The sequence below is a fragment of the Cydia strobilella genome, chromosome 2 (assembly GCF_947568885.1).
Source record: "Cydia strobilella chromosome 2, ilCydStro3.1, whole genome shotgun sequence".
NCBI lineage: Eukaryota > Metazoa > Arthropoda > Insecta > Lepidoptera > Tortricidae > Cydia > Cydia strobilella.
Genome location: NC_086042.1, coordinates 29,293,640 through 29,320,635, shown reverse-complemented (window position 1 = coordinate 29,320,635; position 26,996 = coordinate 29,293,640). Strand labels below are relative to the sequence as shown.

Below are 26,996 nucleotides of genomic sequence, written 5' to 3'. Positions count from 1 at the left end.
CACTGTCTAATTTTAACAGGGAGACTATTCCAAAGGCGAGCTGCCTGAATAGAGAAAGAATAGGACATGAAACCTGTTCGGTGAGATGGTATGGACAAAGAAAGGTTGCCAGTAGAGCGAAGTTGACGGACACGAGAAACACCATAGTAGTTGAAGAAAGATTTGAGATATTCGGGAGATTGGGGATCATTAATAACAGAAAAGAGGGTGCAAAGCATGCGAATATTTCGACGAACACGTATAGGAAACCAGCCGAGTTTAGAGCGGAAAGAGGAGACATGGTCGTATTTACGAAGACAGAAAATGAAACGAATGCAGTTATTTAGTAAACGATCTAACTTGTTTAAGAGCTCTTCATTTAAGTCTGGATAACACACATCACCGTAGTCAATTATGGGTAGGATTAATGTCTGTGCTAATAATATTTTTGTTTTAACGGGTAAAAAGTGTTTAAGTCTGTTAAGGGCATGTAGAGATCCAGTGACTTTTCGGCAAATTTCAGCTACCTGTATCTTCCAACTCAGGGTGCTGTCTAAATAGACGCCTAGGTCTTTTACACTCTGGCTGTAAGGAATCGGAGTGCCATTAAAATATACGGGGGGTGTAGAATCTATTTTCGCGAGCTGGCGTTCGCTACCTATGACAATGGCCTGACACTTAGACGGATTAACAAACAGACCGAACTTCTCAGACCATCGCTGGATATGTAAGAGGTCTAGATTTAATTTGTCAACAGTAGCAGCTAGGTCAGTAACGCTACAATGGTCATAGAGTTGCAGGTCGTCGGCGTAAAGATGGTACGAGCAGCGAAGGTCAGGAGTAATAAAATTAATAAATATGGAGAACAGTAGTGGTGAAAGGATACCTCCTTGAGGCACGCCAGTGGCTAGGTCACACCATTCCGACAAAGCACGATCAACTCGTACCGCTTGCTGACGTCCGCAAAGATAAGCCGAGAACCAATTTCGCGCACCAGGCGACACATTGAGGTGCTCAAGAAGGGCAAGGAGAATCTGATGGTCAACAGTGTTGAATGCGTTTGAAAAATCTACAAGGATAAGTACAGTGACCATTTGATTCTCCATGCCACGTCTGATGTCCTCAGTCACCTTAAGCAGCGCAGTACAGGTGCTATGTCCCGGCCGAAAACCTGACTGAAAGGGGCTCAGAAGTTTGTTTGAGAAAATAAACCTAGACAGCTGCTTGTGAGCCACCGCTTCAGCGATCTTCGACAGAAACGGGAGTATGGAAATGGGCCGGAAATGACTTACTAAAGAGGGGTTATTGATTTTTGGTAGAGGTATGACGAACGCCCTGCGCCAGAGAGATGGAAATTCGCCGTTAGAAAGCGAGAAGTTGATGATATCAGTCAGTATAGGAAGCACGCAGTCAAGGACAGATACTATCATATACCGACCGATATCATCACAACCAACTGCCTTGGATTGAATTGACTTAATGATAGCCTTAACCTCTGATTGGGTAGTGAGTGAGAAAGAGAAAGAGACCGCGCCAATCGAAGGTAGGGCCAAAACTTCAAAAAGGGTGTTAATTTTGACATTGTCATCAACGGAGAGGGCAGACGAGAGTCTAGTGTTATTTGGCTGCGGTTTTCTGTAAGGTGGAGGTACCTCCCCAGTTGGGCTCTGCTCTAGATATTCCCTACATAGGGTTTATGCTCTTCAATGTATAATTTAAAAAAAAACTTCGAAAATCAAATAGAAATACTTGCAAGCGCTTGTCATAGAACCTTTTTTTATTAAGTTTACATCTAATTGAACTAATAATAATTTTATAATTTTCATAAATCTTTATAAAAATACACCCATGCCAGGTTTTTACATGCTTTTTATTTACTTGCAATGTACCTACATGTATGTATGTAACTATGTTAGTACGGGTCAAATCTTGCAAGTTAAATTTAACCCGGTTTCAGATGAAGCTGAAAATTTCCATAATGTAAGTCGGGTGACTGCAATATTGTGGTACCATCGAGCTGATCTGATGATGGAGACAGGACGTAGCCATAGGAATTCTGTGACAAAACAACGCAACCTAATTGTGTTTGGGGTTTTTAGAATTGTCTCGACGAGTATTAGTTGACTGTGAAAAGAAAAGTAGTCAGCGATAAAAGCTTGTACCAAAAATTTTTTTTTACCAAAAACCTTATTTTTAGAAATATACTCGAATAATATATTTCGGCAGATTTCTCAGAAATAGATGAACAAATTTAATAAAAGCCCAGAAACAATACAAAAACTATGCCCCGGGTGAGGATCGAACTCACGACCTTAAGATTATGAGACTTACGCGCTGCCTACTGCGCCACCGAGGCCGGTACTGAGTTGACGAAAATAACCAACTATTAGTGTTTCGCGTACCTATTTTTCGGTTACTGTAATTTTTTTTTTGATGAATCCAATTTTTTTGGGTGCATTTGAGTAGACTCGGCAATAAATACATTTTTTTAAATATTGTTAGGCAAAAACTTTTAAGAATATTGCAATCATTAGAAAGTCAATCAATAGTCTAGTAGTTTAGTTTTTTGTCGCCGTGGATGTAGTTTCGGTCATATGCATATGATATGACGATGCTAGGCTAAAATCGCATTCTGACAATTGTTCACCTCGAACAGCGCGTCCACGAGGCTGTAGGGCTGCAGGTGCTGGAGGGCTAGCTGTATATATACTCACCGGAGACTCCTGCACCCTGGACAAGTGTAAGGTGGGCGGGGTGCGCCACACGGCGGAGGAGGTGCGCTTGCAGCTGTATATATACTCACCGGAGACTCCTGCACCCTGGACAAGTGTAAGGTGGGCGGGGTGCGCCACACGGCGGAGGAGGTGCGCTTGCAGCTGTATATATACTCACCGGAGACTCCTGCACCCTGGACAAGTGTAAGGTGGGCGGGGTGCGCCACACGGCGGAGGAGGTGCGCTTGCAGCTGTATATATACTCACCGGAGACTCCTGCACCCTGGACAAGTGTAAGGTGGGCGGGGTGCGCCACACGGCGGAGGAGGTGCGCTTGCAGCTGTATATATACTCACCGGAGACTCCTGCACCCTGGACAAGTGTAAGGTGGGCGGGGTGCGCCACACGGCGGAGGAGGTGCGCTTGCAGCTGTATATATACTCACCGGAGACTCCTGCACCCTGGACAAGTGTAAGGTGGGCGGGGTGCGCCACACGGCGGAGGAGGTGCGCTTGCAGCTGTATATATACTCACCGGAGACTCCTGCACCCTGGACAAGTGTAAGGTGGGCGGGGTGCGCCACACGGCGGAGGAGGTGCGCTTGCAGCTGTATATATACTCACCGGAGACTCCTGCACCCTGGACAAGTGTAAGGTGGGCGGGGTGCGCCACACGGCGGAGGAGGTGCGCTTGCAGCTGTATATATACTCACCGGAGACTCCTGCACCCTGGACAAGTGTAAGGTGGGCGGGGTGCGCCACACGGCGGAGGAGGTGCGCTTGCAGCTGTATATATACTCACCGGAGACTCCTGCACCCTGGACAAGTGTAAGGTGGGCGGGGTGCGCCACACGGCGGAGGAGGTGCGCTTGCAGCTGTATATATACTCACCGGAGACTCCTGCACCCTGGACAAGTGTAAGGTGGGCGGGGTGCGCCACACGGCGGAGGAGGTGCGCTTGCAGCTGTATATATACTCACCGGAGACTCCTGCACCCTGGACAAGTGTAAGGTGGGCGGGGTGCGCCACACGGCGGAGGAGGTGCGCTTGCAGCTGTATATATACTCACCGGAGACTCCTGCACCCTGGACAAGTGTAAGGTGGGCGGGGTGCGCCACACGGCGGAGGAGGTGCGCTTGCAGCTGTATATATACTCACCGGAGACTCCTGCACCCTGGACAAGTGTAAGGTGGGCGGGGTGCGCCACACGGCGGAGGAGGTGCGCTTGCAGCTGTATATATACTCACCGGAGACTCCTGCACCCTGGACAAGTGTAAGGTGGGCGGGGTGCGCCACACGGCGGAGGAGGTGCGCTTGCAGCTGTATATATACTCACCGGAGACTCCTGCACCCTGGACAAGTGTAAGGTGGGCGGGGTGCGCCACACGGCGGAGGAGGTGCGCTTGCAGCTGTATATATACTCACCGGAGACTCCTGCACCCTGGACAAGTGTAAGGTGGGCGGGGTGCGCCACACGGCGGAGGAGGTGCGCTTGCAGCTGTATATATACTCACCGGAGACTCCTGCACCCTGGACAAGTGTAAGGTGGGCGGGGTGCGCCACACGGCGGAGGAGGTGCGCTTGCAGCTGTATATATACTCACCGGAGACTCCTGCACCCTGGACAAGTGTAAGGTGGGCGGGGTGCGCCACACGGCGGAGGAGGTGCGCTTGCAGCTGTATATATACTCACCGGAGACTCCTGCACCCTGGACAAGTGTAAGGTGGGCGGGGTGCGCCACACGGCGGAGGAGGTGCGCTTGCAGCTGTATATATACTCACCGGAGACTCCTGCACCCTGGACAAGTGTAAGGTGGGCGGGGTGCGCCACACGGCGGAGGAGGTGCGCTTGAGTGCGGCGCGCTCCACGGCGGGGAAGATGGCGCGGAGGTCCACGCTGTGCACGCGCACCGAGAACAGCGCGTCCACGAGGCCGTTGGGCAGCAGGTGCTGGAGGGCTAGCTGGCGGTGCCGCGACTGGAACAAAAATGTTTGCTTCAATAAGAAGCATGAACTAAACGCGACACAGAAGCCTCCTCTCCTCGGGCTCCTCGCGGTTTTGATTTAAAGGATATAACCAAACGGAGTAGCCATTAACAGGCGTTCCCCTCTGACGAAACTACGACCAATAGTCATACACATTGTATGGAGTGACGTGTGTGACGCCGGCCGACTGCGAGTCCTCGTAGTTATTCTGCGATCGTATAAAAACAGCGCCCGTCCACGGCAGTCAGTTGCGCTCACCGCTTTCCGCGATAGGGACAGCTGGGCCGCGTTGCATAATAAACTACAACTAATATTACTGTCTTCCGCTTGCTATGCGCTTTCAAGAATAGCACCGACCTTGACACATGAAAATGTGATAAGAGCGTACTACGGATATTTTCATTCTGTTCTTATTATGGGTGCTGACCTGTGGGCGACGGCGGCTGACCGCGAAAGGCCTTTCAAATTACAAGAACGTGCTGTTCGTATCATTAGCGGAAAGCTATATGATCATCCCGCAAAAAGTTTATTTAAACACTATAAGATTCTCACTCTTCCGAGTGTTTACATATTAACCGCATGTAAGTACGTTAGGGCAAACGTGGATCAATACGCTACCCATTCCCTGGCCCGTAGAAGTAACCGGCTAATCGTCCCGCGGTGCAGGCTTGCAAAGGCCCGAAAGTCACTTGGGATCTTAGGCCTAAAATTGTATAACTTGCTACTTGAGGAAATAAAATTAGCTAAAACGGATAAAAAGTTTGACCGAAATCTTAAAACAATGTTAACTGACTTAGCATGCTACAGCGTCGACGAATTTGTTGAAACGTGTACTAACCCTAAGTAATTTATCTCCTAATTAATATGTATAAGCAAATTTATACCTTATAAATTAAAATGACGACCTGTTAAGCCATATGCGACCCTATTGTCTAGTGTTTACGAACCTGCTTTGCTCAAAATATGTTTTATTTAATAATAATTAAGTTTAAGTGACATAAATACTTACTCTAGAAATGTTATACCTACCTATTTTACTGACCTGTAAAACATTAACTTTTACCAATAAATGTCTTGTATCTTGTATCTTACGAGCGGAACTCCTTTTTAAATTTCACTTATTACAATTCCACTTATTAGATAAGGAGTTCCGCTTGTAATATTAGTTGGAGGTTATTATGCAACACGGCCCTGATCTCCCGGTAGAGCCGGCGCGTTTGAAGACGCGTTAGGGCACCCGGTCCCCGGCCACCCTACCCTTCCTGATTCCCGTAGCCCAGTCAGAGCCGCGTAAGGGCACCCGGTCCCCGGCCACCCTACCCTTCCTGATTCCCGTAGCCCAGTCAGAGCCGCGTAAGGGCACCCGGTCCCCGGCCACCCTACCCTTCCTGATTCCCGTAGCCCAGTCAGAGCCGCGTAAGGGCACCCGGTCCCCGGCCACCCTACCCTTCCTGATTCCCGTAGCCCAGTCAGAGCCGCGTAAGGGCACCCGGTCCCCGGCCACCCTACCCTTCCTGATTCCCGTAGCCCAGTCAGAGCCGCGTAAGGGCACCCGGTCCCCGGCCACCCTACCCTTCCTGATTCCCGTAGCCCAGTCAGAGCCGCGTAAGGGCACCCGGTCCCCGGCCACCCTACCCTTCCTGATTCCCGTAGCCCAGTCAGAGCCGCGTAAGGGCACCCGGTCCCCGGCCACCCTACCCTTCCTGATTCCCGTAGCCCAGTCAGAGCCGCGTAAGGGCACCCGGTCCCCGGCCACCCTACCCTTCCTGATTCCCGTAGCCCAGTCAGAGCCGCGTAAGGGCACCCGGTCCCCGGCCACCCTACCCTTCCTGATTCCCGTAGCCCAGTCAGAGCCGCGTAAGGGCACCCGGTCCCCGGCCACCCTACCCTTCCTGATTCCCGTAGCCCAGTCAGAGCCGCGTAAGGGCACCCGGTCCCCGGCCACCCTACCCTTCCTGATTCCCGTAGCCCAGTCAGAGCCGCGTAAGGGCACCCGGTCCCCGGCCACCCTACCCTTCCTGATTCCCGTAGCCCAGTCAGAGCCGCGTAAGGGCACCCGGTCCCCGGCCACCCTACCCTTCCTGATTCCCGTAGCCCAGTCAGAGCCGCGTAAGGGCACCCGGTCCCCGGCCACCCTACCCTTCCTGATTCCCGTAGCCCAGTCAGAGCCGCGTAAGGGCACCCGGTCCCCGGCCACCCTACCCTTCCTGATTCCCGTAGCCCAGTCAGAGCCGCGTAAGGGCACCCGGTCCCCGGCCACCCTACCCTTCCTGATTCCCGTAGCCCAGTCAGAGCCGCGTAAGGGCACCCGGTCCCCGGCCACCCTACCCTTCCTGATTCCCGTAGCCCAGTCAGAGCCGCGTAAGGGCACCCGGTCCCCGGCCACCCTACCCTTCCTGATTCCCGTAGCCCAGTCAGAGCCGCGTAAGGGCACCCGGTCCCCGGCCACCCTACCCTTCCTGATTCCCGTAGCCCAGTCAGAGCCGCGTAAGGGCACCCGGTCCCCGGCCACCCTACCCTTCCTGATTCCCGTAGCCCAGTCAGAGCCGCGTAAGGGCACCCGGTCCCCGGCCACCCTACCCTTCCTGATTCCCGTAGCCCAGTCAGAGCCGCGTAAGGGCACCCGGTCCCCGGCCACCCTACCCTTCCTGATTCCCGTAGCCCAGTCAGGGCCGCGTAAGGGCACCCGGTCCCCGGCCACCCTACCCTTCCTGATTCCCGTAGCCCAGTCAGAGCCGCGTAAGGGCACCCGGTATTGCCGGTCTGAGCCGGCGCGTTTTGACCATCATTTGTGACTTTCGTATTGCTTTAAGACAACGGGTCCCATACAGACATTTTGATCCTCGAAACAAACCTGATCGACTGATACCATTAAAAAAAACCGGCCAAGTGAGAGTCGGACTCGCGCACCGAGGGTTCCGTACTTTTCAGTATTTGTTGTTATAGCGGCAACAGAAATACAACATCTGTGAAAATTTCAACGGTCTATCTATCATTGTTCATGAGATACATCCTGGTGACAGACAGACGGACAACAGAGTCTTAGTAATAGGGCCCCGTTTTTACCTTCTGGGTACGGAACCCTAAAAATGAAGATCTCTAAATCAAATCCATTAAATCCTTGGTGTGAGAACTTAATTTGTCCACTTTTGAATACTAGTACAAAAAGTCGAGCGTTCAAGTCCTGCCGGAAACGATTTTTTTCTATTTTTCCTTTAATCTAAAATGAAGTACAATAAATACCTTGCACCAGGCGGGGGTGGGGAACTTGGGCGGCGCGTCATCATCATCATCCGAGTCCGAGTTGAGGTGCTGGAAGCCGTCCTGCATGTACACAGGCTCCATAGGGGGCGCTTTCGTGCCATTCTTCAATGGCGTGTGCACTGGAAACAAAAGTTCATATATTAGTCTAGTCCAGCCATTCTGAATGTGTACTCCGCGGACCCCTAGGGATCCGCGAAGCCTCTGTTGGGGCTCCGCGAATATACTTGTAATAATTTAAATAAAAACCTTTTTTTATACCTATAAATGAGCTGTTTTTATTTTTATTTTTTTTCTTACATTTTTTCTTATTTCTTATTAAATATATTAATAACGGGTCACTCACGTGTTTTAAGTCGAAAACGCTCGACATGTTCCACTCCGTACCGAGGAGCGTCATCAGGAGCTTGCGTCGACGGTGACGGACCGTCCCGTTCTTATTTCTTACTTATATAGGGCTCCGTCAAATATTTCGCTTTCCAAAAGGGTTCCGTCACCAAAAAAGTTTGAGAACAGCTTTTTAGGGTTCCGTACCCAAAGGGTAGAAACGGAACCCTATTACTAAGACTCCGCTGTCCGTCCGTCTGTCTGTCACCAGGCTGTATCTCATGAACCGTGATCGCTAGACAGTTGAAATTTTCACAGATGATGTATTTTTGCTGCCGGTATAACAACAAATACTAAAAAGTACGGAACCCTCGGTGCGCGAGTCCGACTCGCACTTGGCCGGTTTTTTGTATCCGCGAGTTTGAATCTTCTTTGATTAAATTACCTTCTGCGTCAGAATGACGCAGTTTTTGTATTTATTTATTTTTAACTTTATATTGCACTTAAAAAGAGCACAACAGGCGGACTTAATGACAATATAGGCATTCCCTACCAGTCAACCATAGGGCAAAACAGAAAAGCATCAAGGTAGGTCCATTTGTAGTATTATTTAATAAAGTCTGAATGTAAAAAATATCCAATAATTTGAATATAATTTGGGGCATTTTCTATGAAAAGGGACCTTATTGCCGATAGCGCTTACGCCGCACAGCGTCGCGCGGCATTGTATTTACATTGGAGCATCGTTTACAATGGCGTAAGCGCCATCGACAATAAGGTCCCTTTTTATGGAAAATACCACATTTCGTGGAATGAGAACTGATAATGTTTAACTTACTTTTGTCAGCATCCATTCTTTGCTTCATCTTCTGTTTCTCGAGATATTCTTTTTGTCTCTTCTCGATCTCTTTAGCCATCTTCGCAGCCTCTTTCTTCATACTGAAAAATATTTTCATATTACAAGCTTTTATTTAACACCCTGTTGTTAGTGTGGTTCAAATGTGGGAAGCTAAATTTGATCCACTTCCAGATTTCTGATTGAGCTTTGGTTGCATGGTTTTTGAAAAACCGAATTTTCTTTGCTAGGGAGTCTAAAACACGAAATCAGTGTTCTATACCTATACTAATTACTTTATTACTCTCTTTATTTGTATTTTAGTTACTCCCTTATTAGTTATCATTTGTATACGCTCTGTTTACATATGTGGCTGCGATAGTGCGCAACCTTAGTATAGTACCTATTAGTTTGTATCATGTCACTACCTGTGAGTTCCTATAATTGGCTTCCTGTATCAACTATAATTTTTATGTTAATGTCACAGCTGTTGGATTTCCAAATAAATAAATAAAAAGTGGATTCACCCATAAGCAACATCACAGGAGTCGCTTAAGCGTTACTTACGCTTCTGAAGACTACTACTAGCTCTTTTGCGAACTGCAAGATGGAAAGCGCAAGCAAGACGGCCAGTTCTTGCGGTTCAAAGATGTGTTAAAGCGGCCTATGAAGGGTGCTCATATGGAGTCAACGACATGGGAGAGCCTAGCCAGTGACCGTCCACGTTGGAGGCATATCGTGCGTCAGTTTGAAGCTAGACTCGACGCCGAGCGCGACGAGCTAAAGGCCAGACCACCTGTGGCCATTACTTTACAATTAGCTCCATGCATGAATTTATTTTTATTTTTGGATTCATAATTTATATCGTTGGAACACCGGAAATGATAAAAATACTTTTGTAAACCTTAACATTATTTTATAAAAAAATATTTAAAATGTTGAAAATTTTTGAGCGGTTGAAACGTTCATAATTTTTGGCGCGAATTCGACAGAGCGTGATGACGTCACACGTTGGGCGGCCCAACTGACGTTTGCTACTAATGACACTAATCTGTCGAACGCGTGACGTTTCGAGCGTTTCGCTCACTAGCTTTTCGCGGGCAAATTTTTGTACTTTTTATTTATAATTTTAAGTAATTAAATGGTAATTTAAAAACGGAAATGCATTTGTAACATGATATAACGGTAACAAACATCCGAATAAAACATATTTCGTTCAAATATAAACTTCATGCATGAGGCTAATTATGTCGGAGGGGTGCCGGTGCACTCGCTGCAAAAATTGGCTACGTCAGTCACCTGAGAGCGCACCGGTGACGCTCTCAGCGGCAAAACTCAGTCGTTGTGGCCGAAATCGGCTAGGAGATCTTTTTCTTTCGTTTTCTTTTTTAATATTATAGGACATTCTTACACAGATTGACTAAGTCCTACGGTAAGCCCAAGGAGGCTTGTGTTATGGGTACTCAGACAACGATATATATAATACATAAATACTTAAATCATAGAGTAACTTATACTAGACCGGTACTGTCATAGTAAATTTTGTAACCCCAGTAAATTCACTGCCATCTGTCAAATGTATTTAAATATGGATAAATCATTTTTTTTATTTGCATTAATTATTTTTATGATTTTGACCCATGTTCTTTCACTGATATGCGTTAAAATTGTTAAATAACAAACGAAACAGTCAACGCCATCTATAAGACAGTGGGCCAAAACTAGTGGCGCCCTCTGAACGAGAATCAAATTTTCTTGATTTTCGAGGCACGTTTTTTCCTTAGACTGTAAACATTTATTACGGAGTTATATCTATCTTTGCTTAAATACATAGAAAACACCCACGGCTCAGGGACAAATATCTGTGCTCATCACACAAATAAACGCCCTTACCTGGATTCGAACCCAGGACCATCGGCTTCACAGGCAGGCTACCTACTGGGTCAGACCGGTCGTCTGATGATGATGGTGATGACTCACGCCGCTCCTCCGTCTCCAACACCTTACTCATTACTCACGCCTCGCTCTCCTCCTGCTGCTTCTTCCTGGCGGCATCAGCCTTCCGTTGTTCGTCGGCGAGCCGCGCGGCGCGGGCCTGCTCCTCGGTGCGGCGCCGCTCCTCCGTCTCCAACACCTTACTCATTACTCACGCCTCGCTCTCCTCCTGCTGCTTCTTCCTGGCGGCATCAGCCTTCCGTTGTTCGTCGGCGAGCCGCGCGGCGCGGGCCTGCTCCTCGGTGCGGCGCCGCTCCTCCGTCTCCAACACCTTACTCATTACTCACGCCTCGCTCTCCTCCTGCTGCTTCTTCCTGGCGGCATCAGCCTTCCGTTGTTCGTCGGCGAGCCGCGCGGCGCGGGCCTGCTCCTCGGTGCGGCGCCGCTCCTCCGTCTCCAACACCTTACTCATTACTCACGCCTCGCTCTCCTCCTGCTGCTTCTTCCTGGCGGCATCAGCCTTCCGTTGTTCGTCGGCGAGCCGCGCGGCGCGGGCCTGCTCCTCGGTGCGGCGCCGCTCCTCCGTCTCCAACACCTTACTCATTACTCACGCCTCGCTCTCCTCCTGCTGCTTCTTCCTGGCGGCATCAGCCTTCCGTTGTTCGTCGGCGAGCCGCGCGGCGCGGGCCTGCTCCTCGGTGCGGCGCCGCTCCTCCGTCTCCAACACCTTACTCATTACTCACGCCTCGCTCTCCTCCTGCTGCTTCTTCCTGGCGGCATCAGCCTTCCGTTGTTCGTCGGCGAGCCGCGCGGCGCGGGCCTGCTCCTCGGTGCGGCGCCGCTCCTCCGTCTCCAACACCTTACTCATTACTCACGCCTCGCTCTCCTCCTGCTGCTTCTTCCTGGCGGCATCAGCCTTCCGTTGTTCGTCGGCGAGCCGCGCGGCGCGGGCCTGCTCCTCGGTGCGGCGCCGCTCCTCCGTCTCCAACACCTTACTCATTACTCACGCCTCGCTCTCCTCCTGCTGCTTCTTCCTGGCGGCATCAGCCTTCCGTTGTTCGTCGGCGAGCCGCGCGGCGCGGGCCTGCTCCTCGGTGCGGCGCCGCTCCTCCGTCTCCAACACCTTACTCATTACTCACGCCTCGCTCTCCTCCTGCTGCTTCTTCCTGGCGGCATCAGCCTTCCGTTGTTCGTCGGCGAGCCGCGCGGCGCGGGCCTGCTCCTCGGTGCGGCGCCGCTCCTCCGTCTCCAACACCTTACTCATTACTCACGCCTCGCTCTCCTCCTGCTGCTTCTTCCTGGCGGCATCAGCCTTCCGTTGTTCGTCGGCGAGCCGCGCGGCGCGGGCCTGCTCCTCGGTGCGGCGCCGCTCCTCCGTCTCCAACACCTTACTCATTACTCACGCCTCGCTCTCCTCCTGCTGCTTCTTCCTGGCGGCATCAGCCTTCCGTTGTTCGTCGGCGAGCCGCGCGGCGCGGGCCTGCTCCTCGGTGCGGCGCCGCTCCTCCGTCTCCAACACCTTACTCATTACTCACGCCTCGCTCTCCTCCTGCTGCTTCTTCCTGGCGGCATCAGCCTTCCGTTGTTCGTCGGCGAGCCGCGCGGCGCGGGCCTGCTCCTCGGTGCGGCGCCGCTCCTCCGTCTCCAACACCTTACTCATTACTCACGCCTCGCTCTCCTCCTGCTGCTTCTTCCTGGCGGCATCAGCCTTCCGTTGTTCGTCGGCGAGCCGCGCGGCGCGGGCCTGCTCCTCGGTGCGGCGCCGCTCCTCCGTCTCCAACACCTTACTCATTACTCACGCCTCGCTCTCCTCCTGCTGCTTCTTCCTGGCGGCATCAGCCTTCCGTTGTTCGTCGGCGAGCCGCGCGGCGCGGGCCTGCTCCTCGGTGCGGCGCCGCTCCTCCGTCTCCAACACCTTACTCATTACTCACGCCTCGCTCTCCTCCTGCTGCTTCTTCCTGGCGGCATCAGCCTTCCGTTGTTCGTCGGCGAGCCGCGCGGCGCGGGCCTGCTCCTCGGCGCGGCGCCGCTCCTCCGTCTCCGCCGCCTTACGCGCCAACTCGAGCCTTTTCTAACAAAAACATACCGTAACCACAGAATAAGTAATAGCATAGAGTAACTTATACTAGAGCGGTACTGTCATAGTAAATTTTGTAACCCCAGTAAATTCACTGCCATCTGTCGACACACTTTAAAACAAAAATGAAGATTTATAAAAATACGATAGAATGTATTTAAATATAGATAAATGATTTTTTTTATTTACATTAATTATTTTTATATCATTTTGACCCATGTTTTTTCACTGATATGCGTTAAAATTGTTAAATAACAAACGAAACCGTCAACGCCATCTATTCGACTGTAGGCCAAAACTAGTAGCGCCCTCTGAACGAGAATCAAATTTTCTTGATTTTCGAGGCACGTTTTTTCCTTAGACTGTATCTATCTATTACGGAGTTATATCTATCTTTGGTAATAGTATTATCGTACAGAACGGCCGCGCCTCGCCCCGCCCCGACTCGAATTACCTCGCCCCGCGACACCAGATTGACGGCCGTTTGCCGACCGCTCAGTACTGTTTTTAAGCAACTCACTCACTCACACGCATGACGCGTATACAGACGTGCCGTTCACACATAGAAACGCAAGTGATTTTTGATGTATAGCGTGTCCGCCCTGTGCCATAAGTAGGAAAATGTTAAAAAAAAAACCGGCCAAGTGCGAGTCGGACTCGTTGTTCCGTACCATTAAGCAAAAAAAAAAACACGATTGTTGTATGGGAGCCCCACTTAAATGTTTATTTTATTGTTTTTAGTAAATGTTACTTTATAAACTCATCTGTTTTAAGACTGTTTGTTTCTTAATAAATAATAATAAAATAATATATTCCCAAAAAAAAAAAATGTGAAAATTTCAACTGTCTACCTTCACGGTTCATAAAATACAACCCGGTGACAGACAGACGGACAGTGGAGTCTTAGTAATAGGGTCCCGTTTTTACCCTTTGGGTACGGAACCCTAAAACCTGTAAAAACCTATACTGTTTTAACATTTCTAAGCACATTTGGAGCTTACTGACACCCTGGTGACAGACGGACGGACAGCGAAGTCTTAGTAATAGGGTCCCATTTTACCCTTTGGGTACGGAACCCTAAATTAAGAAAACCAAATGCATCAAGTTTACGCTACCTAACGTCAAGCAGGTAAATAACAGCAAGATTAAAATAAAAGGTTATACGCTGGAATTTGAAGATCGAACTGTTTTCCTGGGAGTCACTAAACTCAAAACTGCAATGGCATGCACATATATCCACTCTAGCCGGCAAACTTAGTTCAGCAGCCTATGCAGTGAGGAGAATCAGACAGCTAACAAACGTAGAGACGGCCAGGCTGGTATACTTTTGTTACTTCCATAGTGTTATGTCGTATGGAATTCTGTTGTGGGGAAAAGCGGCAGACATTCAGACAATATTTGTGCTGCAAAAACGAGCTGTACGTTCCATCTATGGACTGGGCGCTCGAGTATCCTTAAGAGAGAGATTTAGGGAGGTTAACATTCTTACCGTTGCATCTCAATACATACTTGAGAATATTATGTATGTTCGGAAAAACATCCACGAATTCAAGCTTAACAGTGATATCCATAACTATAACACTAGAAACAAACATAAACTTGCTGTGCCCGCCCACCGCCTCCGTAAGGTTAGTACGTCTTTCGTCGGGAACTGTACACGTTTTTATAACAAAGTGCCCGCAGACATAGTAAATTTGCCACATAACAAATTTAAGTCACATGTTAAGCGCTGTTTGTCTAGTAAGGCGTACTATACTGTAAAAGATTTTATAGACGATAAGGATCCCTTTAAGACAGTAGCTTGATCTTGATAGTATGATACAAATTTAAGCAATATTTGTTTTTGTTTTAGTGTTTTTTTTTCTGTGAAATAACAATACTAGTGTCCAGTAGAACTGACTCAAGAGACCATCATGCTCTCGCTTGATTGTATTGTTTTAGTTAATTTCAGTTTTGGACACTTAGAGACCTTATACACCTCTAAGATTTTATTATGTTTAAAATTTATTTTATATGTAATAATACCTTTATTTTTAATTATTCTGACCTTTACATCTCTATGTCAATTTAAATTTGTAATTTAGTTATTTATAGGTAGGCATACTTCTTACGAATTATGTTGTGATTATGTGGCGCTATGCCGTCTTTAATGTAACATACAAGCACAAATGTTGTATCTCACTGAATTAATTTACTTCATATATATTAATACAGCCCGGCAACTTGAACATGTCATGCTCGCCTAAAAGTCTTTGCTTACGGTGGCGTCGTTGATCGGGTCGCCACTTTCCCGAATGAAGGTTGAGGGAGACGATGGCTGAGATACGCGTCATACTCGTGAACGGGTGCTGTTTGTGGAGACCGGTCTGTTTAAGTTTACACGGGCTTCATTTTACCTATGTAACTTTACTTTTGAGTGGCATTAACGTGAGGTACTTCATTCGGTTCTTGTCTGTTTGTCTGATTTAATATCTTGTCTTTTTATTAATTAAATATATAACAATTCAAGTCTTGGAGACCCTTTACATCTCTGGATAATTTGATGATCTTTTTTATTATTATATACATTTTATCTCTGACACCTAGAGATTTTTACATCTCTAATTACAATTTTAGTACTTCTGTTATTTGTATAGTTTTTATTAGTTTTTTTTTCTTGTGTAATTTAACATTTATATTTATGTAATTGTTTTTTGTAATTTTGGATTAATTTTATTGTTTGTAAAAATTGACATGTAAAAGTGCCCCTGTGGCCTATTTGCTGAATAAATGTTTGATGTTTAAAAATACATGCTTTGGGATATGTTAAGCATACTGTTTTTAGTAAGAAAATAATACCGACTTACAAAAAATAAAAGCTGTATTTGGCCATTCAGATAATGTTTTCTAAGGACAGCGTTTTTTTTATTTTCGTGATTTCATGGTACGTTCCAAAATAAAAGTTGTTAAGTATACTTGGTCAAGCAAATCTTGTCAGTAGAAAAAGGCGGCAAATTTGAAAAATCGCGGGTTAGCAACATTACGTTTGAATTGTTCGAAAATCGCGTGTCATTTATATCTTAACTGTGGAGCTGTTTTGTTCACGTTTCATCGTTGTTCGATGTACATTGCTGCTTTTTGTTCGTTTCCTAGGGATATCATACTTTAGTTTGCTTTACATTGCTACTGACATATCCAGCTTGACAGACTATAGGATTAATATAACATATTCGTTTTGTGGAGTATGGTTATAAATTAAACAATACCCTATATAGCTTCTAGTAACAAATTAAAACATGCCAAATATGATTTAGTAAAAATTCAAATTCAAAAATCTATGAAATTGGTGACCTTTTCATCGGACAACTAAGACAGCCGTATGTTAGTTATACTAACAAAATATGGATGTAAGTCTGAAATAAATATATTCAACTCAATTCAATAATATAAATGCAAACAAATCAAGTTATATAACTTTCATTAACCTATGTACAGAAAGAAAATATATTTTTTATATTTAGCATATTTTACTTACCCTTTCTACCTCTTTCATTTTTTCTAGTTTTCCTTGATCAGCATGGGCTTGTTTCTCCATCCTAATCACAAACATTCACACGTAAGAAAATATTCATTAATAAAACCAATAAATTGAGTTTTATATCTGAGGAGGGACATAAGATAGTCTACGGAAGTCTATCAGGGCATTTTCTTTCTGAAGTGATGCACTGGACTTTTTTTTTAGAATATGTAAATTTAATGTTATTTGCGCCCAGAATCATGAGCCGATTCCACACTCCTAGGAAAGAAACAATGTCCAAAAATTTTCATACATTTTACGTACTTTCCATTTCGTTACCGCCGTACTCGGCCGTGCAGTGTTTGAAAAATGGTTACGGAATGGAAAAATAAAACTTGGGACACTTTTTTCCTCCTAGTAGGAACGAAGGCGTCGAAGCTCGTGATTCTGAGTAGGAAAAACATTAAACTTACCTATTATGGAAAAAAAAGTCCAGTGCATCACTACGGAAAAAAATGGCCATCAACGCAGACGAAGTCGCGGGTAAAATCTAGTAAGAAATAAACAAAGTACCTGTCCCTCGCTTGTGCTTGTAACACAGCTCTGCGCTCCTTCTCGGCCGCTTCTCGCGCCGCGGCGGCGGCCGCCATTTTCTCTTCGCGTTTTCTAAAAAAAAATTAAAAAAAAGTTTTTTTAATACAGTTGCTCAAAAAGTGGTACTTTTTGTGGCTGCGTAGCGTGCGAGAAGCTCAATTTCTCGAACTAGTGCTTTTTACTTTTTAGTTCCAAACTATACTTTCGAAACGCAGTTAAAATTGAATTAAGCGCGGAGCAGGTACCAGGGCCTCATGAGTTATGAGGAGGTGTCGTTGAGCAACCCGCGCCGGGCCCGCGGCGGCCGCGGCCGGGGCGCGCGCGAGTATGAAGGTATCGCGGGCTGCGGCAGCTCAACTATCAAGGGCTGTATACGTACTTTTGGTTTTGGTTTGGTTTGGTGGTATGATTCTACTAATGATATATTAATTTATTATTTTTTCGCAATTCTGACAGCGCACGGCCAGCTCCAGTGGAGATCCTTGGCAGAAGCCATTGGTAGACATAACGCTCAATATGATGATAATGTTGAACAGCGAATGCAGATTTTCCAGACATCATTATTGTTGCTCTTACTGATGTGCCGACGCACAGTTAAAAACCCTGGCCGGCATAGTTTTATTACTTCAGTTTAGTTGTGTTGCCTTCCTAATGTTTTAGTTCACTCACCGTTTCTGCATCTCCTTCTTAGCCTCCAGCATGGCTTCCTTCTTCTTCCTGGCGCCATCTTTGCTGAGTATCCTCGCGGGCCTTGTTGATGGCGGCCACTTTAGACGCAGAAGCCGGCATGGTTTTATTACGTCAGTTTAGTTGTATTGCCTTCCTAATGTTTTAGTTCACTCACCGTTTCTGCATCTCCTTCTTAGCCTCCAGCATGGCTTCCTTCTTCTTCCTGGCGCCATCTTTGCTGAGTATCCTCGCGGGCCTTGTTGATGGCGGCCACTTTAGACGCAGAAGCCGGCATGGTTTTATTACGTCAGTTTAGTTGTGTTGCCTTCCTAATGTTTTAGTTCACTCACCGTTTCTGCATCTCCTTCTTAGCCTCCAGCATGGCTTCCTTCTTCTTCCTGGCGCCATCTTTGCTGAGTGGATCCTCGCGGGCCTTGTTGATGGCGGCCACTTTAGACGCAGAAGCCGGCATGGTTTTATTACGTCAGTTTAGTTGTGTTGCCTTCCTAATGTTTTAGTTCACTCACCGTTTCTGCATCTCCTTCTTAGCCTCCAGCATGGCTTCCTTCTTCTTCCTGGCGTCATCTTTGCTGAGTAATTCCTCGCGGGCCTTGTTGATGGCGGCCACTTTAGACGCAGAAGCCGGCATGGTTTTATTACGTCAGTTTAGTTGTGTTGCCTTCCTAATGTTTTAGTTCACTCACCGTTTCTGCATCTCCTTCTTAGCCTCCAGCATGGCTTCCTTCTTCTTCCTGGCGTCATCTTTGCTGAGTAATTCCTCGCGGGCCTTGTTGATGGCGGCCACTTTAGACGCAGAAGCCGGCATGGTTTTATTACGTCAGTTTAGTTGTGTTGCCTTCCTAATGTTTTAGTTCACTCACCGTTTCTGCATCTCCTTCTTAGCCTCCAGCATGGCTTCCTTCTTCTTCCTGGCGTCATCTTTGCTGAGTAATTCCTCGCGGGCCTTGTTGATGGCGGTCACTTTGGACGCGGAAGCCGACATTGTCTTTGCGGGGGGCAATTTTGCGGTCGGCTTTGTGGCTGAACTTGATATCTGAAGAAAAAGAAAATGTATGTGTATGTGTATGTATGTGTATTAATGTCATTAACGGGTCTAACGCGATTAAATTTCATTAATTTACCCTTTTTCCGACGTTTCAGCCAGGTTGCGCTAAGTTAGCTGTGGTTACGGAAGAATGACGTCCCAGCAAAATGTAAAATATAAACTAATGTCGGGTAGTTTAGAGTTGTTTGATCTCAATTAACATTTTGCTTGGACGTGTCTTCCGTGATCACAGCTAACTTAGTGCAACCAAGCTGAAACGTCGGAAAAAAGGTAAAATAATGAAATTTAAACGCGTTAGACCCGTTAATGACATTAATTATGTGTAGAAAACGCGAGAGTTTAAAGTGTTATAAAGAAAATGTAGATTTTGAATGAATAATATCTATTTCAGAACAAGTCCCATATTAATGACGTGAAATTATAATATCAACAAATTAAGTTACACACTTAAATACTGTTGGCGCTCGAAACACTTCGTAGAGAAAAACCGGCCAAGTGCGAGTCGGACTCGCGCACCGAGGGTTCCGTACTTTTTTTGTATTTGTTGTTATAGCGGCAACACAAATATATCATGAAAATGTCTATCACTATCACTGTTCATGAGATACCGCCTGGTGACAGACAGACAGACGGACAGGGACAGCGGAGTCTTAGTAATAGGGTCCCGTTTTTACCCTTTGGGTACGGAACCCTAAAAAATGAGTGACTGAATTCCTTAAGTTCTTTGATAATAAATGCGTCTTTTGAATAGATGCCATATAGTACTTGTATTAAGGCTCACCTGAGTGGTTTTGCCGTTGAAAATCATGTTGTTCATCTTGGTGAGCGTGTCCGCGGAGAGTACTTGCTTTGGTATTATTCTGTCGGGCGGCGTACTGTTTTCTGTCTCGGCATCCTGTAAAATTATATTATTTTAAGATTCCAATCTAAACATAGGACCAAATACATAACTAGGATTTTTGAAATAGCATTAGAAGTTATGATGTTCGGCTCGGACACCAGATCTTCAATCTCCTGGTTCTTGCGGAGTCTCCAGGTTCCATCCTCTCGACTATGGATGGTATAGAAAGGATGCCAATCTCTTAAGGCAGAATTGTTGCAAAAGTGATCGCTTTTAGCTTTAAATAATAGTTCCTAATCTCTCCGGTGGCGCTAGTTAGGCTCTGGGACATAAGGCAATAAATAACCCGACCAAATTACGTAGGTTGTTTTTGGTATTATTTCGGTGTATGGTGGCGCCGCCTAATTACTGTTTTTTGATGGACACTTTTCATACATAGAGATTTGGCTCCTTTATATAGTCTCAAAGAAAGAACGCAGTAATTTATACAAAAATATACACAAACTTATTAAGAAAGAGCATCAAAATCATAGAATTGAAGTAGAAAAACATCTCTCGTCTTCAGCGTCGTAGCTTGAAAAAGGGCTTTAAAGCATTGAGTAATACAAAGCAATGGATCCCCTGCTTAAGCGAGCTGTCTTCAAATACCAAGACGTTCTCAAGAACAAAGATAATAGATACCGCCACTTCATTCTACAGAAATCTGTATTCGACACAAAGTTCAGACCAAGAGGAATGCCATCAAATCAAGCACAACTCTACCACTATACCTAGATTTTCTATGGCAGAGATCATGAAAAAAATTAACGGTTTAAAAATAGAAAAAAGCTCCGGTCCAGACGAAATTCCAAACCAAGCAATTAAAGTGGGCAAATCTCTACTAGCACCACATTTAACGAACTTATTTAATAAAATCCTAGACGCGACAAGGATACCTACGGAATGGGCAAAATCTGATATAATTTTATTATATAAAAAAGGGGATCCCGCGAATATTGCCAACTACAGACCCATCAGCCTGCAACCAAACGTGTACAAACTGTTCGCATCTTGCCTCGAAGAACGTCTCGCTACATTCACTGAAAAACACCAACCTGTAGAGCAAGCTGGCTTCCGCAAAGGCTTTTCGACCGTAGAGCATATCCACACGCTTGAACTTATAATAGAGAAGTATCAAGAACGACAAAGACCTCTATATCTGGCCTATATTGACTATGCCAAGGCCATCGATTCTATTTCACATAAGAGTATGTGGAAAGCTCTACACGAGTGCGACATCCCAACAGAGATTATAGAACTAATAAAAGACATCTATAATAAAAGCGTATCTCGTGTTCGAATGGAAACAAAAGGACCAGAAATAAGAATCTGTAGAGGAGTCAGGCAGGGCGATCCACTCTCGCCTCGAATTTTCGTCACTGTCCTAGAAAATGTTATGAAAAGTCTAAACTGGACCCGGAAAGGAATCAATATAAAAGGTGACTATCTAAATAATCTTCGTTTCGCCGACGATTTAATTCTTTTTTCGGAGTCTGCAACCCAACTAGAAAAAATGATTTGTGAGCTTGATACAGTCAGCAAAAATATAGGTTTGGAATTAAATACAGACAAAACGAAAGTCATGACTAATGCTTCAAAAACACCCATATATGTAAACAACACTCAGCTTGAATATGTAGAAAAATATATCTATTTAGGTAAACAAATAGCTTTCAATAAATCCAGACACATAGACGAAATAAACAGAAGAATAAATTTAACATGGAACAAATTCTGGAGCTATAAAGAAATACTAAAGTCAGACCTCCCAGTCAAGCTCAAGAAAAAGGTGCTAAATTCCTGTATACTCCCATGCCTCTCATACGGCAGCCAAACATGGATTTCCAGTAACTACACAACAAATCGAATACAGACATGTCAAAGAGCCATGGAACGAAGTATATTGAAAATAAACAAGGACAGGCAACGTAATACAGACATAAGAAGGAGAACAAACGTAATAGACGCCTTACAACACTGTAGAAAACTAAAATGGAAGTGGGCAGGCCATGTGGCACGAATGAGCAAGGACAAATGGGAAAATAAAGTAACTACGTGGCCAGGACCACTCGGTAACCGAACTCGTGGAAAACCGAAAGAGAGGTGGGCAGACGAGATAGTTAGAGCTGCTGGAAAGGACTGGATTACAAAGGCAACGGATAGAGATACTTGGAAGGATATGGAGGAGGCCTTTACTCGTAGAGAGGTCCTTAAATAAACATTTAAATAATAATAATAATGTGCATTTTATTATTTTATATATATTTTTCTGTGTAAAGAAAAATGTACTAAATGTGAAAAAGTAAAATTAAAAAAAAATATATATATATTAAACTAAACTATGAAATGGAAATGTAAATTCGGAATGTTAATTATGTAAGATATAGAAATGCATGAAATGAAATTTTAATTTTAATTATTAAGAAATGAAACTGTAAATTATGTTTGTTTATTAAGGAATAAAGAGGCTATATTATTATTATTATTATATAGTCTCCATGCTCTCGACGTGTGCGTTTCCCAATATTTAGCGGTAGATCCTCCGCTCGGCTACCAGCACAGTGCGCGCTCCTCTTTTTGTGGTAGTGAGCCAAACATCATTGGAGAAACGAAAGCCGGTCCGGATGGGAGAAGATCGCGCAGTCTGGAGGGCGTACTCCGACTACGTCTGGAGTACCAAGTGGCCGAAGACCATCTGGACGAAGTGCAGAAAGACCTCAGCGAACTCGGCGCCGTCGACTGGACAGAAACGGCTTTGGACAGAGTAGCATGGCGGTCTTTGGTGTCGGAGGACAAGATCCACTTCGGGTCGTCGCGCCACAGCAGTAAGTAAGTATTAGAAGTTATAATGTAGTTAGGTATATTACCTTTTTGGCCATAGCTCTCGTTTTTGTCCTAGTGGTCCTAGCAGCCATCTCTTCAAACTGTTGTACTTTGGCTTTTACAGCGGAACTGCAAAGAAATATTTATTTTATTCCGTTTTTAGTATTTGTTGTTATAGCGGCAACAGAAATACATCATCTGTGAAAATTACAACTGTCTAGCTATCACGGTTCATGAGATACAGCCTGGTGACAGGCGGACGGACAGCGGAGTCTTAGTAATACCTTTTGGGTACGGAACCCTAAAATTTTTTTTTTTTTTTATAAACTGATCAGCGATTGGCCCTAGTCACACCTGATGGAAAGCGAAGACAGGGCCTAAGATGGAGCTCACCGGTTCAGTAACAGCCTATTCACTCTTGTTTTAAAGAGACCGAGGTCATATTGATCAGGGAATACAGATGGCGGGAGCGCATTCCATTCCTTAGCCGTCCGTACCAAAAAAATATTAAATATTAGTATATTGGCAAGAAGGGGCAAGCGGGAAAGCACCGAGACTCACGTGGGTCCTGTTTGTTCCTCCTCGGTCCTGTGTGTTGTGGGCCCTGGTTCCTTGGTGGGCGTGCAATACTCTTCACTGTTGTCTTCAGTCAGTAGAGACAAGTCGTCCGTCAAGTCGGGCGTAGGGACATCTAAAAAACACACACTTTTATTTTTCTAGCTATCTCAAATTTCTATGAAAATATGAAGTATATGTGGTATTTTCTATAAAAAGGGACCTTATTGTCGATGGCGCTTACGCCATTATAAACGATGCTCCGATATAAATACAATGCCGCGCGATGCTGTGCGGCGAAAGCGGCATCGACAATTTTTTTTATAAAAAATGCCCCATATAATGACACTCTCACTTTGTTGGGAACTACTACTATAAATATAATTAGTATGTTACCTTTCTCTATAACAACTGTGGAGTCCATAATCTTAGCCTGTGGTTTATCTAAAACCATGGTGTCTCGGTTAATTTTGTCTAACACGACTGTTTCGTTCATTGCAATCTGAAAAAAATACGCAACATATGTTATTTATCGTTATAACTTAATATTTTTTATTTTGTTCCTAGACCAGGCCTCCTTCACTCGCTCAAGGCCACGCGCTATATGCCTACCGCTCGGCGTATCGTCGACGATACAACCGACAGAGGGCCGCCGAACGCCCGCCTGAGCGCTCGCACCGCACGTTTCCCGCGCCTACGCTTCGAAATGCCGAAACCACGTAATTATTGTGCAGTAGATGGGTGTAAAAGTAAAAAAACAAAAGAAAATTTGTCGTATTTACCGAGTAGTATTTTAAATCTATCTTTATGAATTTTGTTGCCATTTATTTCTTTGAACATAAGTAGGTAAATCGTAAATTAAGGAGTTTTTTGAGTCAGGTATTATAAGTGTTGTTTTTAAATATTTGATTGTAATATGGTTGATTCGCAACATTCGTTTTGTTACAATAATAACATAAGTAACAGTACAACCCTAGCGCATTCTTACGATGACGCGTTGGCACGTGACTCGCACGGCGAGCAAGGCAGTCTCGACTCTTTGTGCGCATACTTATGGTACATTTCTTCTCGTCCTGAGCAGCAGGTATTATTATTAAGATTTTGTAGGCTATTATAGCGTAGGTATTTTCGCTTTTGTATGGGAATGATGTATCTGTTACGTAGTAACTATTTATTCATCTGTGCCTAGACCGATCATGCATTATTAATATTATTTCATTTCATTTATTGACTGCAATCCATGGTACATATAGGTGTTATAGTCATTTTAATTGTAACAGCATGGACCCTGAATAGGGTATAGCAAGAGAATCTTAATAACTAAATACTTAAAAATACTTTACAAAACTTAACATAACATAGATTTGATTAATTTCTAAATTTAATAATCCAAATATACTTCCGATCACATTTACAATTTATTTATTTATATTATTATTTTAGTGCACACTAAAATAATGTGCAATGATTTCTGTAGCCGCCGAGCAGGTCTCGACGACAAATAAAAATACTTCGATTTGAAGTAAACTTATAATCAATAGGTGTTGGTTACTTTACAAGGTACAGTTGACGTTTGACGTAAACGGTTAAAAGTGTAGAAGTGGTGGTAATAGTATGGAGGCTGATGCGAAAGTGGTTAAGCTAATTTTGAATGTTAGAATGGTAGTCTAAATTTAGGTGCCTCTAATTGGCCGCGATACAGGTTATGTGGAGCGCTCCTATTGGTGCATTTAAATAAGCCTCCGCATAGTAAGCGAGCCCGACGGCTGCGTTTTGCTACTGCATTATACACATGAAAGGTTGCGTTCGCAACAATTTCAATATAAATTTAATACCGATTAATGGTGGTTTACATAAAAAAATTCAACCTTTTTAAAAATAAAAGAACGTTTCCTGTAAGTAAAAAAAAACCGGCCAAGTGCGAGTTTGACTCGCGCACCGAGGGTTATAGAGGCAACAGAAATACATCATCTGTGAAAATTTCAACTGTCTAGCTATCACGGTTCATGAGATACAGCCTGGTCACAGACAGACGGACAGCAGAGTCTTAGTAATAGGTTCCCGTTTTTACCCTTTGGGTACGGAACCCTAAAAATTCAACCTTTTTAAAAATAAAAGAATGTTTTAAGGTACTTTCCCTCCAGGGCCCATAAATTTTTTCACACACTGTATAAGCATAAAGCAGGCTTGAAGAGAATTTCCTGGTTAACTTAGTAAAGAGTCGAGTATTGCTCTGATCACAGATTTAATATATACGCTAGATGACGCAAATACCACGATTTGTATTGAAACCAAGCGAAAATACATAATTTACGCATAATATAATTTTAAAATTACTAATCTGTGATAGGAAATATGTTCTTGCCTTTGGGTGCTCGCAATTTTTGGGCTGTTGCAGTTAATTATCATGCAACGACCCATTTTTTAAGTTTTCACGGACGTCCAGTTGCAACAACTGACGCGCGTGGACTGTAAAAAGCGACGGGCAACCTCGACGCTTGGTCGGGGTTCGGACACGCGAAGTAAATGAATTTGCGTTTTATATGGTATATTTATTTCTGTGGCTCTGATACATTCCGTCGCACTTTTTTTTTTTTAGGTAAATACACATAATATACAATTTAATTACAAAATTACCGTTAAACCAGTAAGGTTTGTCTCGGTACACCGGTGTCTTTAAAAGTATAACATTAATAACTCACCGTAGACCTCCCATCAGTATGGTCATACACTCCATTAGTCAGCACCACCGTCTTATCCATACTAATAGTCACCGTCATATTCATATTGCTTGTAACATTTAAAACATGTGTCTCCTCCATCGCTTGCTTGTCAACTTTAGACTTTGGTCCCTTCTTCTTAGGGCCCTTTTTAGATTGGATCGAGTCATCTGAGGTTATTGATACTGTTGAGTCAGCTTTGGTCTTTTTGACGGTTTTTTGAGGTATGGCGGGCGATTGGATTTCGGGGATGGATATTCTCTCTTCTTTTGGTGATATTATTTCTGGTTCTGGAGATGGATCTTTTGGTTTCGGTTCTTCCTCGCTAAAAAAATGGTTATTAGTTATGTGTTAATTTTTGACAATTTTATGACATACGTACAGATTATATTATGGGTTGTTATTGTTACAAACTATGGTATCTAAATGTGTGAAAAACTGGGGACATTTTCATCTCTGCCCGGTTTAAAATTGTTCCTGATTCTGAGTAAAAATCATTCAAAATATTAGGACAAGTGCAAGTCGGACTCGCCCACCGAGGGTACCGTACTTTTTAGTATTTCTACTGTACATCTACTGGGCCTTACTGAAAATCAGCGTCGCGGAGTGTGCCATGTTGGCTCATACCGTGACACCAAGCTGAGTAAGGACCATTAAGCGCAACTTCATTCTGTGTAATTATTTTTAGTTTAAGTTTTACGTTATGTTGTGCTACGTGCTAATAAATGCTTTTACTTTCTTTCCTAATCTTTCTTAATCTGGGGGCACGGCAGACGAGCAAAGCAACATATTTTGACTAATCTTATCTTATCTTATGGTTTCGGGGGCCCTTACGGATACACTTCGACCCATAGGGATCTTTTGTGCAGTTACCCCCTAGAAAAGATCCGTCCGCTACTCAAGAGCCTTCCCCACCATCTCCATATGCCGGATGATGGACCTTATGGGTAGCTTTTTGAATTCCTTTGGTACCAGGTAGCCTGTTCCAAAGTCCTTCATTCTTTGTCTGGCGAGGGCGTGACATTCACACATAAGGTGTTCTATTGTCTCTTCCTCTTCGCCACACATACGACAATCGGTG

General features: G+C 44.9%; 1 protein-coding gene and 1 non-coding gene across 2 annotated transcripts in view; both read right to left on the bottom strand.

The window, feature by feature from the left end:
* LOC134755172 (proteoglycan 4) overlaps positions 1 to 26,996 on the bottom strand; it is a 60,078-nt gene that overhangs the window by 1,480 nt on the left and 31,602 nt on the right. Inside the window, exons 11-22 of the mRNA XM_063691681.1 lie at positions 25,898 to 26,240; positions 23,592 to 23,697; positions 23,202 to 23,331; positions 22,685 to 22,769; positions 19,719 to 19,832; positions 18,753 to 18,925; positions 17,182 to 17,274; positions 16,627 to 16,687; positions 12,967 to 13,106; positions 9,104 to 9,204; positions 7,921 to 8,060; positions 4,474 to 4,668 (exon numbers count right to left, since the gene is read on the bottom strand). Of these exons, the coding sequence (XP_063547751.1) occupies positions 4,474 to 4,668; positions 7,921 to 8,060; positions 9,104 to 9,204; positions 12,967 to 13,106; positions 16,627 to 16,687; positions 17,182 to 17,274; positions 18,753 to 18,925; positions 19,719 to 19,832; positions 22,685 to 22,769; positions 23,202 to 23,331; positions 23,592 to 23,697; positions 25,898 to 26,240 (1,681 nt within the window). The remainder of the gene's footprint in view (positions 1 to 4,473; positions 4,669 to 7,920; positions 8,061 to 9,103; positions 9,205 to 12,966; positions 13,107 to 16,626; positions 16,688 to 17,181; positions 17,275 to 18,752; positions 18,926 to 19,718; positions 19,833 to 22,684; positions 22,770 to 23,201; positions 23,332 to 23,591; positions 23,698 to 25,897; positions 26,241 to 26,996) is intronic.
* On the bottom strand, positions 2,263 to 2,335 carry Trnam-cau (transfer RNA methionine (anticodon CAU)). Its single transcript has one exon. It is a non-coding gene; the product is annotated as a tRNA-Met (tRNA).